This window comes from Pteropus alecto, unplaced genomic scaffold (assembly GCF_000325575.1).
Source record: "Pteropus alecto unplaced genomic scaffold, ASM32557v1 scaffold86, whole genome shotgun sequence".
In the NCBI taxonomy this organism is placed as follows: Eukaryota; Metazoa; Chordata; class Mammalia; order Chiroptera; family Pteropodidae; genus Pteropus; species Pteropus alecto.
Window position 1 is genome coordinate 27,730,131 of NW_006442109.1, and position 13,708 is coordinate 27,743,838.

The following is a 13,708-nucleotide window of genomic DNA, read 5'->3' on the forward strand; positions in this document are numbered from 1 at the left end:
GTCACAGTCAGCTGCGGGATCACCGGGGCGGGGGGAGCCCGCGGAAGCCCGTTGGGGACCTGTCTCCCACGCCGCTTGGCCCCGCGGGACCGGGGGTCCCCCGCGGCGGCGGCGGCCGCGACTGCGGCGCAGCGTGCCTCGAAGAGCAGACGCAGCTCCCCGACACTCCGGCGCGGGGCCCGCTCCAGCCCCGGGCTGCAGGGCCACGCGCCTCCCGGCCGCGCCATGCCCGTCGGGCCCCCGGGCAGGGTCATTTCCCGGCACCGGAGCTGCAGTGGAGCCCGGCAGCCCGCGGCGCGGCGGGGACTGGAATCGCTCGGCGCCCCCGGCTCGAGACTGCCCTGAGGCGGAGCCTGCGCCACCGCCTGCCTGGGCCCCGCCTCGGCCGCGCCCCCCGCCCACTCCTTTCACTTTCAGAGAAAGCGCGGGCCTCTAAAGGCCTCAGCTCGGCGGGGATGGCTCTGGGTTACTGCTCCGGGTGGCCAGGAAGCCCACCCGGAGCAGTAGACATAAAACCAGGGTCTGGCCCTCACGGCCTCTCTGTGCCCGCCCTCGAGGAGACGGGAGGGGCGCTCCGCCTCCGGGTCCTACTGCCTTCCCAGCCTTCGGGGCTGTAGAGGAATCCTCCTCCTGCCGGCTCCAAGGTCTCTGACCCCGCAAGGGAGGAGCTAATCCTGCTCTTGCTCTCCCATCCAGTCCCTCCCGGTGTCCCTTCAGCACAGAGTTCAAGGCCACTTGCTTTCTAAAGAAGCCTCTCCCAGGGCGCGCGCTCAAGCGGGGACTCTGTCCCGGGAACGGCAGAGACTTCTCCCCTCAAACACCCCACTTCCCTGCGGGCAGAGAACAAGGCCAGGGGGCGGGGCCTGGATCTCTTCACGTGTCCAGGCGGAGTGTTGGGCTGCATCCCTGGCTGCTGGCTGGCGGGAGCTGTGCCCCTCTTCCCCCCTTTTACTTTTGGAGTTTGGGGCTTGGAGTCTGCTGCGTGCAAGTAAGTCATTTCACCTCCTTGAACTGCTGATTCTCCTCCGCAAGGTTGTTGTCCACCTCACAGGATTGCTGTGAGAATAAAATAAAATGAAAGATGTGAAATCTCTAAAATGTTAGAACAGTTTTAGAGTGGGTGGTAGAAATAGCCAGTCTCGGGTTCACCACACTCTAAATGTAATTAGGAAAACCTCACCTGACCCACAGAGTTTGGGCTGTGAAACTAAGAGGGGACTGCTGATGTTGGTGCAGTGTTTCATACACTGCAGTATGCTCATCAGTGGCATCGTTGTGGTGAGTCTTTGGACATTTCACATGGTGGTAGTCCGCTGAACTGCAAGGCTGCTTTGAGTAGAAGTCAGTGTTTCACAGCATTTCCTGGCTTCCCGCTTGCCTTCCCTGCAAATGCCACAAGTGAGGATCCCTTATCAGGTGCCTGGTGCCTAGGGATTGTTGGGGGCCCTGTAGGAAGAGTGCAGCGGAAAGATTGCCTGATGCTGATGAAGGCCAAAAGGAAGAGCTTTCCTTTTCTTATCTCCCTTCATCCAGGATTCAAGGATGGCCCAGGAGGAAAGAAAAGGACGGTTCAGAGAGAGAAAGAACAGGAGCTTTTAGGAAAGAAGAAATGAGAAGATCCTGGAGGAACTGATGAAAAAAAGAGTGGAAGGGGGAGGAGGGTGCAGAAACTGAGGGAATGGAGTAAGAAAGTAGGAAATACAGGAGTTTGAATACTTGAGTCCTCTGTGGAGAACCTGGGAAATCACATGGCTATCTCCTCCGGGGCACAGATGTCTGGAAAAGCCTAGGTGTCTATGTGAGGGGTGTACTCTAGAGCTGGAAGGCCCAGAAACACCCATGTCTTCTGCATTCTTCTCCCTTCTTTGGAGCTCTCCTGGTCTGTGGTGGGAGCTGAGAAGGTACTACTCTCAGAGAGGGGCTGGGGACAAACCCAGCATGGGGAGAGTCAGCAAAGATCTGCCAGAACTACAAAGATGGGTACTGTGTACCTGTGTGCCAGTCTGGGCAATGTTGTAGGCACAAGCAGACTAGGAGCTGGGTCTCTGTCTCGGCTGCCAAGAGAAAACTCAGGAGTAATTCCTTTTTTTCTTGTATCAGGCACTTGCCCAAGGGCCAGCAACCAAAGAAGAGCTCTTTGCCATACCTGCTCAGGTGTCTCTCACTGGAAAGTTTTTTTTTATATATACTCATTGACAGAAGTTTATTTAAAATAAAGAATGAAATGACCTTTAATACATATTGATTCTAAAATAATAATAAAGGTATATAGGGTGGTAAGTAAAGATCATCTTTAATTGAAGTATTTGTTAGCATCGTGATTGTATTAATTTGTATTATGTTAACTAGATCATTTAACAAAAGTTAAGGGCAAACCCGAGAATGGGTATTGAAATGAGAGCTGATTTCATAGACTATTAGAGTGGGCAGGGCCTTTAGATGCATCCTATCCTCCTCTCTTACAATACAGAAGTAACAAAGGGTTTAAGTGACTCACCAGGGAAGTGAAGGCACTTGCACAAGGTTACACAGCTAATTAGTGGTAAAGCCAGAGTAAGTCCTGGCTAGGTCTCTGACTTCTTTTCCTGTGATACGCTCAATCTCTTTCATTAACATCTCATAGTTTAGTCCCTACCTTATTCAATGAAGGCAGAGTCTGCTTCTACCTACCGCAGGCAGAGAGCATAAGGGTACATATTGGGACAGGGCCTGGGGGTCCCAACATAGCTGTGGGACAAGGTCGGGGAGCCCTCATGTTCTCTTAGTTGAGCCAAGAATGACATCTCAAATCCTGGAATCTTGTTCTTCATGCCTCAGTTTCCGCAGTCCTTCAGGCCCTGAGTAGATGGATGTGAGTAGAAGGATATGGAGAAAATCAGACTGACCACTACATAGGTGGAGGAGTGGCCTCTTTGTGCTGCAAAAAATGGGGAAACAAGAGGTATAGAAGAATATTTCAAGGTTTTGATGGTCATTAGATGGCTGCTATGAGACAGGCCATGGGAGTTCCTCTGCCTTACCCAGAAGGCCAATGTGTCTGAGGGAAGAACTGATCTTTTTTCTTCTTGTGGCATCTCAGTTCAAAGATCCTTCTGTGCCTTAGAGGCCTGAATCCTGGGGTATCTGAGTCTTCATGCCTCTCTAATGGCCTTCAGGATTTATCAAGCCTGAGGTCCCTTCCTGAAGGGTAACAACACTGAGGCACAAAAGCTGGGAAAGAGGGAGCCAGAAAATGGCTCCCTCAACATTGTGTGAGGTAAGGGATTTCTGAGGCCTTGGTTTTATTCCCCAGTCCGTGTCATTTAGCACTGCTCCTTCTTTACCCCATCCCCCAGGCAGCACCGATGGCCCCAGGGGCAGGAGCAATGATACTCGTTATTCGCCAACCCTGGCCAGGCACAGTGCCAGCTTCTGCTTCCCAAGACCCACAGGCAAAGCCTCTCACCTGGGGGAGAAAGGATGGAGCACAGCCTTTGACCTGACCAGTGCTCCTGAATGTGTCACTTTTGTTGCTTTGAGGGGACTTGAAGGCCTCCTCCGAGAGAGCAGAGCCCCTATGGTGTGTGTGTTGGGGGATGGGGTAAGGGGAACAGGAAATTTTCCTCTAGACCAGGTGGTATGGAGTCTCATTCCAGTGAACATTTTGGAGACATGTTCTGTGGGGCTTGGTGTCCTCCAAAAGATCCCCAAAAGTTTCAATATTCTGTGACAATATCTGTGATGGATTTATTCACCCACAGAGCAAACAGACTTCCATTGAGTAGCTCCTATGAATCAAGCACTGTGCTAGGTGAAAGGGGTACAGGAATGAGTAGCTCCTATGATGACTCCCTCCTGGTGATGTATCATTTACATCGTCTTTTGGAGGAAGGAAACCAGAAAGGGCCCAAACAGAAAACAGGCCCCATGATGCCAAATGGCTGCATTTACTCTGTTTCCAAGGGACTGTCAGTGAGACCTTGGTGTTTCAGCGGCTTCGTGCAAACAGTTCCTCAACCCTGGTCAGTCAGACTTCCTTCCATGTCCAGAACATACTAGAGGGGCTGCTGGAGGGCTGGCCAGAGAAAGCGGCCAATAGAAACCTGAGGATTGGGAAGAATTAGAATCTCTTTCCTCCTGGGGAGAAAAGTGAAAGACTGTTTTCACCTGACAGCCCCAGACCTTTTTCCTTGCCTCTGGGTTTCTCTTCCTCCCCATGCCACCTCTGGCCTCATAATTGATAGACTTCATGGAAATATTCTGGGATTGGGTGCTAGGATAGTTTAACAGGGCTAGGGATCTAGCAGTGTTCATCGACCTGCCACCATCTGAATCACTCTTGCCTTAAAGGAACAAAATGTGTCACCACACCTGTGTATGCGCAATAAGAACATTTTCTCTCCTGACACACTTCGGAACGAGGTTTCCCACCCTCCCAGGAGGCTGTGTTACTGTGGTTCTCCCTCCTCCCTTTCTCCAGAACTCAGAAACAGCAGAATCTCAGTGGCCAAGTGGAGGGAGCATCTGAGGTCAGGGACGTGGCCACTGGTGTTGGGGCAACTGTTCAAAGAACGCCCAAGGCGCAGTCAGCCTCTGTCTCCCACAATGCCACCAGGGCACCACTCTCAATCTCCTAACTGCGGGGAGAGGGCACAACCCCTAATTCTATTTGTGATCTCAGCCTGCTGGCGTGCCCTTCACCCCGAGTACGTGCGCTGCGACTGAATTCACAGAGCATCCTGTGGCGGGGCAGAACCAGAAGCCAGGCCCTTGGTCCCTCAGCCTCTGCGACTGCTGCGGGGACGCCATGAGCTAGGAGTGCGTCTGAAAGCTGAGGCTCCTGCTCCCAACGCCGGGAAGCCACGGGGACGCGCGCCCAGCCAGGGTCCACACCCAGAGACTTGAGCGCACGCCCGTGCAAGCAGCGGGACGCTGGGACCCGACTCCAAGGACGCTGGGCCCCGAGGGGTGAACAGAGGAGGAGGCTGTTGGCTCGTCCGGGCTCGTCGGGGCCGCGGCACACCCGGACTCTGGCCGGAGTGAGCAGGACGCTTTCATCCACTGCTGGGTCGAACTCGAAGGACCAGCAGCTTGGACTTCTACTGCGGGCGGTATCCGCGCCGCCACGTCTCATTCCTGCGTGCGCTGAGGTCTGGGGACTGGATGAGAAGTGGGGTCGAATGCCCTAGAACGGGGCGGCAGCTACTGGACATCCGCTTGCCTTCCCCGCCCCCGTGTCCCCTTACCGCCATCGAGTTTATTGGGCGTTAACTAAGTGCCAGGCGGCGCTGGGTGGTGGAGTTACGGAGAGAAATGCGGCGACACAAGTAGCTTCCAACCCTGAGTGGGTAGGGGAGATTAGGGAAGGCTTCCCGGAGGAGGTGACTTTTCTGCTGACGCATGAGTTCAAAAGGGAAAATCAATGGAGATAGAACAATGTATGCCAGGAGAGGTAAATGTGTGTGTGGCCACAATAGACGGTCTCCGGTCTCCGTACGCGCTTAGCAAAGCAGGGACTTAGACAGGCAAAAGGAAAAAAAAGAATTTGGTATTTTAAAGAAGGTATGGAGGTAGTCATCATGGGAAGGATCAGAACTTTGGGACTTCTTCACACTTATTTCCCGGTTTTATACAGTTTTTATGTTTTAATTATTATTGGTGGGGGTGGGGGGAGGTCAGGCCTCACAATCTTTCTGAGCCTGCTGGGGCGGTGGTGAGGTGTCAGCCTTTGGAGCCACTGAAGGCTGAAAGGCGGGTGGGGGTGGGCGGCTGGAGGGCAGCCCTGCTTCTCTGGACGGTTCCCCAGGCCAGCCCCAGTGCCCACCTGTGGGAACGTCAGCCTGGAGGCGGAGATTCTTGCCCTCCCTCCCCCTAGGTGGAGGCTGCCAGGAGTCTCTGGGCCAAGCTCTCCCGCTGGTCGTGTCTTCTGCTCCCCCACCCCACCCCAGGGGCTGTTCTGCGGCTTCCACCCCCTCCTTTCCCCGCAGCTCCCTCTATCTCGCTGCCTGCTGCTAGGCCCCCAACAGTTTCTTCTCCAAGGCCTAGCTGCCTCTGCTGTCACTAGCAATAGCATTTATCAACCCCTACTGGGGAAAGGAACATTTAATCTTTAACATGATTCTGACAGATTTTATTTTAAAGATCAGGATGTTCGTTAGAGTAGTTAATTAACTCAGCCCTAGATAGTGAGTGGCTGCCCTGGGGTATGAACCCTGCACTGAGCCTACTATGCAAGCAGCTCTTGGCTCTTTCTCTAGTCCAAAGCACCAGCTGGAGGCCCTAGATGTGCCTTTGCAGTGGCTAAAGCCCCTCTACAGGCCAAGAACTAAACCTGTTTCTGCTCAACTGCATTGGGACTGGCCTAGGGACCTTTACAGAGAAGACAGGTTGCCCATCAGCCCTCTTAACACTGCTGTTCCCTCCAGCTCCTCAACACTTTCCTCCCCAAGGGACATCAGCAGCCCCCTTTGGTCTGGTTGGGGAAGTCACGCAAAGAATCCAAGCTGGGGCCAGCGGGAGAGCTGCTGGACACTGACTTTCAGGATCACACAAGGAAAGTCAACCCCCACACAACTCTGGAAAATGAAGTTAAGCAACCCTGCACCCCTCTTCCCAGGGTGGTCAGCTCCCTTGTTCCCTCAGATAGGCAGCAAGTGGTTTCCTCACAGCACCAGATCCTGGGAGATGATCGGACTAGGCTGTCCTTTGCTTAAATCCCTGATCTCTAGGGCCCAGAGAGCCCATTGCTCCCAACAGTCAGGTAGTGGGAGTAATAAAGAGTTGGAGTAAACCTCATTGGATGCAGTTGCTGGATGAGCCCCAGTGATCCACCCCTCTCCCAGAGGCAGGCATGGACGGGGTTCCTACCATTGTGACTGTTACCTCCCACCTTCCCATCTCTAAAGGGGAGGATCTTGCACGCTAGCTAAAACAAGGTCAGAAAGCTTTGAGAAACAGCCCCAGGTAGTGGGTGTGTGGAGCCCTTAAAGACTATCAGTATTTCCTCCAGGGCCAAACTCTGCTCCTGGGTTCTCCTTTCACAAGAAAATAAGATAGCAAAGGAAGTGCTCCTAGGCCAACTGGAAGCTGAAAGGACCAGACTCTCGCTAGCATTAGGCAGTGAATCAGGGGCCTACCTAGTTCTGTGAAAGCTTGGTGGTATCTTCCAAGGCAGGAAGTAAATCAGGCCAACTGGAGGTTGCCCTGTCTGGACAAGTGCCATACCGGAGAGGCTTCTGGGGAACTAGGCTTCTGAAGACTTGAAAACAGCCACTTTCACTTTGGGGGGTACAGGGCTAAGAGACAGGAAAGGAGAGAAATGAAGCAAAAGAGAGGCTAGGCTCTCTTGGACTTTTAAAACATGACTTTGAGAGTTGCCACTCAGGATGCAATCCTTGGATTAAATTTGATCCTCTTGTTAAAACAGGGCATAAAATTTATTTACAAATATCTGTACAGTTTGAGTGACAGGCCAGGATTTCACAGAAACAAAGGAAACAAAAACATTCTTTTTGAAGGGAAGTTGCACCTGTCAGAAGCAAGACAGACAAACAGACCTATACATCATGAGCTAGGCATATGGTCACTGGCCTTTTTGCTTCTTGGAAGGTAGTGAAAAATGTGTAAAACAGCCTTAGGTACTGCACCCTTCAACACTGAAACCACACTGGCGTGTGTGTGTTTGTGGAACAAGGGGCCCCTACAGCAATTTCCCAGCGCAAGAACTACCACGAACCAAGAAACCCAGTTGATTCTATAATTTCATGACTTATGCCTGGTCAAGATCTCAGTTCAGAGGCCCTTCCTCAGTTGAGACTGGAGCCAAGTCCTCAGTTTTGATCCTAATTTCCAAGCAGGCTATTCAGGTGATAAGTTAACTTTCGGTCTTCTTTGGTTTTTCTCCCTGTTGTTTTGGTTTCTCAGAATGAAAGTTTCAGCAGCTGCATGTGGGGAGGTAGTGGCGAGGCGGCTACAGTGTGATGCAGTTTTAATAAAAATTTTATTACACAGCCATAATATAATCGACACTTCTCCAAATCCAAATGATACTAAATACAGATCTACATGGTGGATCAGAATGGCTCCAGCAAATTATATGGATTCTATAATTTCATGTTTTTTAAAACCAGAAAGAGAAAGAAGTCCAAGTTCATCATGATCAAAGGTCCCAGCAGCCTCAAGAACTCTGCCGGAGTCCACGCAATGTTTAACAGTTTGTGATTCCACATTTACACAATAGTCTATAAAGGGTTTTGGTCAATGGACTATTCAAGTATATATGATTTTAATGAGTCCATCACCACTCCTTTGCCCAACTGAACTGTGTCACAGCTACCGCCTAGCTGTGTCACAGTCATATTTATCCATTTTACAGTCACAATACTTTTTAAAAACCATCCGTTACTGTTTTTTTAAAATAAAAAAGTGTAAACTAAGTTAAAGCAATGCTGAGGCTCTACTAAACCCAGAAGAGTTACCAAATCCATTTTTATGTTTAAATACAACTTCACTCTGTGGTTTCCCATTATCCTACTTCCTTATAGAAAAGTAGGGTGAAGAAGTACAAAGCAGAACTTCTAGATTCCTCTCTCTCTTGTGGGAATCAGCAGATCTCAGCTCTTTCTTTAGCTTAGTTCTTGGTATATATAGTCAGCTGTACTTTGTTCTGAAAAGATTTGTTAAATGCCACTTTTATTTACACTTGGAGCTTTACACCTGAGAATGATTATCAAGCAGTCAGCTTATCTCTTTTCAAACATTTCATAAAGACATACACACTTCTTTGCTGGCTTCACCCTAGCTGCACAACAATATATATGCTTACCATATATATATGTATACACACACATAAAACTGCACATGCTTTTAACATTTGCAACCTAAATCTTTTTGTGTTGGTTCTCTCCACATCATGTTGAATACTTTCTCTTAAAAACAAAACAAAATATTATTCTTGCTGAAACAGCTGTAAAACAGAATCACTAGGAAAAGACAAGAACATGGGGTGGGAAAAAGACTAACGCTAGATTCAGCCAAGAAGCTGTGGGCTATACCCTTGGGATGAGCAGTACACCTGCACTGCTCTCCCTGGTACCTGACAGAGGGCTTCCCTCCCACCTGCAAGGACATAGCCTACAGGGCAGGGGCCAAACTGGGGAGTTTTCTCCAAGGTAGGGAGGTGATGAGGAAGAGGAGATAGGGGAGGGGAAGTTACACAGCTACAGCAGTCAGGCCTGTTTAGTAAGAAGAATCACATTTAATGAGTTTCTTTCTTGCAGTTTCAGATGCTCGAGTACAGCTGAAAAAAATCTGAAACAGCTATAGATAGACCCAGGACATACTGATACAAAGAGTACTGCATTTAAAAAAAATGATTAAAAAAATCCACACACTTATAGACACACACATACACACACATACATACACTCACTCACTCTCTCAAATAGACCCCCCCTCCCTCCCCATAAATGTACATTTTTGAAACTAAATTGGTTTTGAAAACCTCTTTTCCGCAGAGATGGGAAGAAGAGAAAGATGAGGAGGGAGGGAGGAGGACTGCAGGTGACCAGAACTCACTCCCTCCACAAGGGCCAGGTGCCAAATGTTCAATGGTTGGGTCAAAGGCAGTCCACAGAGGAGACTGCCCAGTGCTGCTGCTATCACCACCAGGGGCTCCAGCAAAAATCTCAGCTCCATGGTAATACTGAATGCGTGCAGTGTGGCCAATGAACTGTGCTGGTTTAAAAAAAAATGGCAAACACAAATCTAAAGACGTGGATAAAGCCCAAAAGAGCCCAGGTCCACCTGGGTAAGCTCTGGGTAGGGGGAGGGTTGGAGGGAGACGGTGCAGACAAGGGAGGTCTATACAGCAAATGGTTTATATTACAGATGACTGGCAGTTTAGAGTCTCTTCCCAGTTCTACTGCTGCTCCAGCCCAAAGAGGGCAAATTAAAGGAAAAGAGGAAAGGTGGGACACTGTGATGGGGCATGCAGGGTCAGAAGCAGCAGCCTGGGTGTGCTCAAATAAGCCCCCGTCGTTTTTTGTAGTCTTCCAAGTTCAGAGATCTTCTTGGAGCCCCATCCTTGGCCGGTGGAGCCTTGGAGGTGATGGCCAAAGCCTTTGACTCTATGGGAAAGAAGAGCATATTGGCAGCGGAGGTACCTGCAAAGTCCTTTTAGTCTTGTGTTTCACTCCTTCAGGTAGCTTCCTGACTGTTCCTGTTCCCTCTCAAAACATACCTTCGGCCTCCATAAATACTGATGGGCTAATACCCCCATTTCTTCCCTAAAATAAGCTGCCTTACAGACTGAGAGGGCCAGAGAGCCATCTGATCCTTGACTATTACCACTCCCACCCTCACCTACCTGAGCTGGGAACTTGTAAATCAATCTTCACATCAAAATCATGTACTTTGAATAAGTCTTCAGAGAGGTCACTGGCTGACTTAGAATTCAAATCTTTATCCTTTCCCTGACCCTGCAATGTGAAGAGAAAAACGAATTATAAAAGCGTAAGTGAAAGTGGACTTAAAGCAGCAGCTGCCACTAATATAAAAGCTCTTGCTCAAGTTCATTACATTTTTCTACTAAAGTCCTTCTCTGAAAGGCCACAAGAACTTTCTTTTCTGAAGCCTAAAAGCAAAGGCGAGAGAGGACAGACAGGCTTACGTCTGTGGTGCAAAGGTAGAAAGGGTGGGCTTTAGACAGCAAACCACCTTCTGACTCAAGATTTCATGAATTCCTGGAACAGTTTGGGCTCCACAGGAGAAGACCTAACTTAGGCAGAAAAGTGCTTTGAAATGGACAGTTTCTCTCAGTGTAACATTTTAGTTTTCAAAGAGCTTTCACTTTTATAGCTTATCTTTACATATTGTCTGCTCCTAATTATCCTGCAGGTAGGGTATAGAGTGTTATTCCCATTCTCCATAAGAAAAAATGTGGATAAGAGGGCTAGATGTCAGTTGCCTAAGTCATAGTCAAGGCCTTAGTCAATTAGTGGTGTTCGGTTTAGAATTTAGGTTGTTTGACCAAAATTCAGTAGCTGATTATTACATTTGTACATAATTGGGATGGAGAAAGGACAATAAGTGGGACTCCATGTTCTTCCAGGTGGGAAAATCAAGCCCATCTGGAGGAACATTCTGGTGCCCAGGTCAGCACAAGGTGTACACTCTGGTGCCCAGACCAGCAGCCAAGCTCTGTGGGCCACCCCAGGGTAGGGTAGTGCTGTACTTACCTTGCTCATTTCCTTTGGGACATCTGGTAACACTCCAGAACCATATTTTGCATTAAGCTGGGCCAATATGGCAGCTTGTACAGCTGGGTCTCTGGACTGAGAAAGTAAGTTATTTTGCAGATTGTTCAATACTTGCAGTCCTACTGTGATCCTTTCCCACCTACTACCACTAGCATCATAAGCACCACAGTGGCCCAATCAGCAGCTCAGTGGGGTTTTCCTCAAGGTAGCAAAAAGACGCAATTAAAAGCTTTGAAGCCAAGCCAAGCCCAGCCAGCCCCTAGGTAGGTGACCTAGCCTACATAATCCTAATGTCTATGGCACTGGTAAACCCAACCTGGTACAGGGGGGTTAGTCCACAGGTTTGTATAAATCCATGCCAGGTTTTTACTATAGCAAGATAAAAAAGGAAGTATCAAGACCCAAGAGTTTGAGGCAAGCAAATCCCACTAAGACAACATTATTTTTAACTTTTTTATTAATCTCCTAATGGAATTCATTTTATGTCCCAGAATCTAGGTCCTTTTTAGAGGACTAAAAACGTCCTCTTTAGGGCACTCACATTAGAAACGATGGTAGGTTTGCACTGCCGCCTGGTAAAGGGATCCATCTGTTGGTTTTTCATATTGTGACTTTCAGCCTGAAACAGACAACATGCATTATAGAACTGTATCTCCTTCCCCCCCCCTCATTCATCATAAGCTTATGCATAAGTAACAGTCTTTGCAAGGGCCTGAAAAAAGTCAAAAGCTATCTATCATCCTTTCTCCTTCAAGAACACCAGAGCAGATATGGGGGCAACAATCCAAAGAACAAAACTGGAGATTGATAAAAATAAATACCTGTGGAATAGGATCTAAGGATGGGGAGGGATAAGATAGGGCAGAAGACTGCTGCTTTTCATTATAAATTATATGGGTATATGTGTGCATACAGAGAGTATGTATATGTTAAGTGTACAGATTACTTCGACAATTCAAAAAATGAACCAGAACAAGATGTAGAGAAGATTTCATAACATTTTATTAATTGAAATTATTTTTAGTGATCCAGATAAAGTTGTCTTACTCACCACAAGGGCCTTCTCAGACTCCACAATGTTCCACTCTCGGTTCCGCTGGTTAATGTAACTGGGAGGTGAATAAGAGAAATAAGTCAGTGGCTGTGAAAGGAGGAATCACTGAGCCCTGACGTGGGAGATATGTGGAGCCAGTGCAGCACAGAATGTACAAGGCCACAGGCTTCCCTGATAACTGTGGCAAGGTCTGTGGGCCAAGGATAGGTGCTCAATCAAAACGGGCTCTGTAACACACCTGATAGCGGATATGTTCTTGGTCCGCTGGCGGTCCAGGGCCTCTGCCCGCTCCTCCAACTCATTCAGCTGGTCCTGGATTTGTTTGGCCTTGTCCTGATCGCCCAGGTCCTCAGCCATGGCCTGTGCACAGAGAAAATAGTAGGGTTTTGGCTATAACCGTCTGCATATCAAATGTCCCGTCTTTTAGCACAGGCAAGATAGCTCATATGAACAAATGACAGAAGAAGTGAAAGAATACTGAAAACAAACTTTACAAAAGCTAGGTATAATTTTTATATAGAAGTAACACCTTCCCATGTAGCTACCTGGCTCTGGGTCCCTAGTAGCAGTGATGTGTAACATTAACCTTAGAACCCAGGCCCCCTATGGCTAACTTACCCCAACAAGGTTTACCCCATCCTGATGTGAAGAATAGAAAACCACCCACCACAATTGGGCTTGGCGATATCATTTGCCTCTTCACCCCAGTGCTGATACTACCATGGGGTCTATGAAATTACACATGAAACAAAAGTGACTAGATAGTAAGGAGAATAAGCAAGAACAGTTTCAATTTATAGGAAGGAAAATCCTGCTACTACTAACTTGGCAGAGGGTGAATAAGTCTAATTTCCACATATACTTACAGGACAGAGAAAGAAGTTCGAGTAGAACTCCTTACCTTTTCCTTTAGCAGCTGAGTCTTCTTCATAGCATAGTTGGGTGGAGCTTTCCTGAACCTTTCTTTTTCTTTTACAATCTGTACCAGAGAAGAGATACCAGCAGTGAGGTATTCCTAAACTATTTTGTAGACAGGCTAAGTGAGCCCATTTTGGAGATAAGCAGCTAGTTAAAAGGGAGCAGCTATTCCTATAGCAGTGTCATGCCCGAGAGAGGGGGTGAGGGGAGCATGAGCACGAGCGAGCGAGTTCATTCCAAGGGATACTATGCTGCTTCCAGGGTTATGGAGATTCTTCTGGGACACTCTGAAGGAACATGTACCAATAAACAGCAGCAGCCCAAGTGCCTGGTACTGTAATGCTAGCCACTGTCCAAGAAAACAGAGATCAAAACTTTTACCAAAATGTTCTGAAGAAAATTCTTGAAGGACCAAGACTAGCAGAATACAGATCCCTGAATCCTGAATACGTTTCTTTAGACTGACTTCAAATGAGAATGTATAGAAAAAAATCTTGAT

General features: G+C 48.4%; 2 protein-coding genes across 3 annotated transcripts in view; both read right to left on the reverse strand.

Annotated features, from left to right (window-relative positions):
- The window catches only part of ITPKA (inositol-trisphosphate 3-kinase A), an 8,931-nt gene extending 8,218 nt beyond the window's left edge, over positions 1 to 713 (reverse strand). Inside the window, 1 exon segment of the mRNA XM_015595807.2 lies at positions 2 to 713. Within this exon segment, the coding sequence (XP_015451293.2) occupies positions 2 to 254 (253 nt within the window). The 5' untranslated portion in view covers positions 255 to 713.
- A 7,246-nt stretch (positions 714 to 7,959) lies between these two features.
- Positions 7,960 to 13,708, reverse strand: part of RTF1 (RTF1 homolog, Paf1/RNA polymerase II complex component) — a 31,508-nt gene continuing 25,759 nt past the window's right edge. For both annotated transcript variants that reach the window (XM_006920469.3, XM_025038806.1), the window contains 7 exons: positions 13,193 to 13,270; positions 12,530 to 12,651; positions 12,289 to 12,346; positions 11,779 to 11,856; positions 11,217 to 11,312; positions 10,346 to 10,457; positions 7,960 to 10,106 (listed from right to left, as the gene is read on the reverse strand). In XM_006920469.3, the coding sequence (XP_006920531.1) occupies positions 10,000 to 10,106; positions 10,346 to 10,457; positions 11,217 to 11,312; positions 11,779 to 11,856; positions 12,289 to 12,346; positions 12,530 to 12,651; positions 13,193 to 13,270 (651 nt within the window). In that variant the 3' untranslated portion in view covers positions 7,960 to 9,999. The remainder of the gene's footprint in view (positions 10,107 to 10,345; positions 10,458 to 11,216; positions 11,313 to 11,778; positions 11,857 to 12,288; positions 12,347 to 12,529; positions 12,652 to 13,192; positions 13,271 to 13,708) is intronic.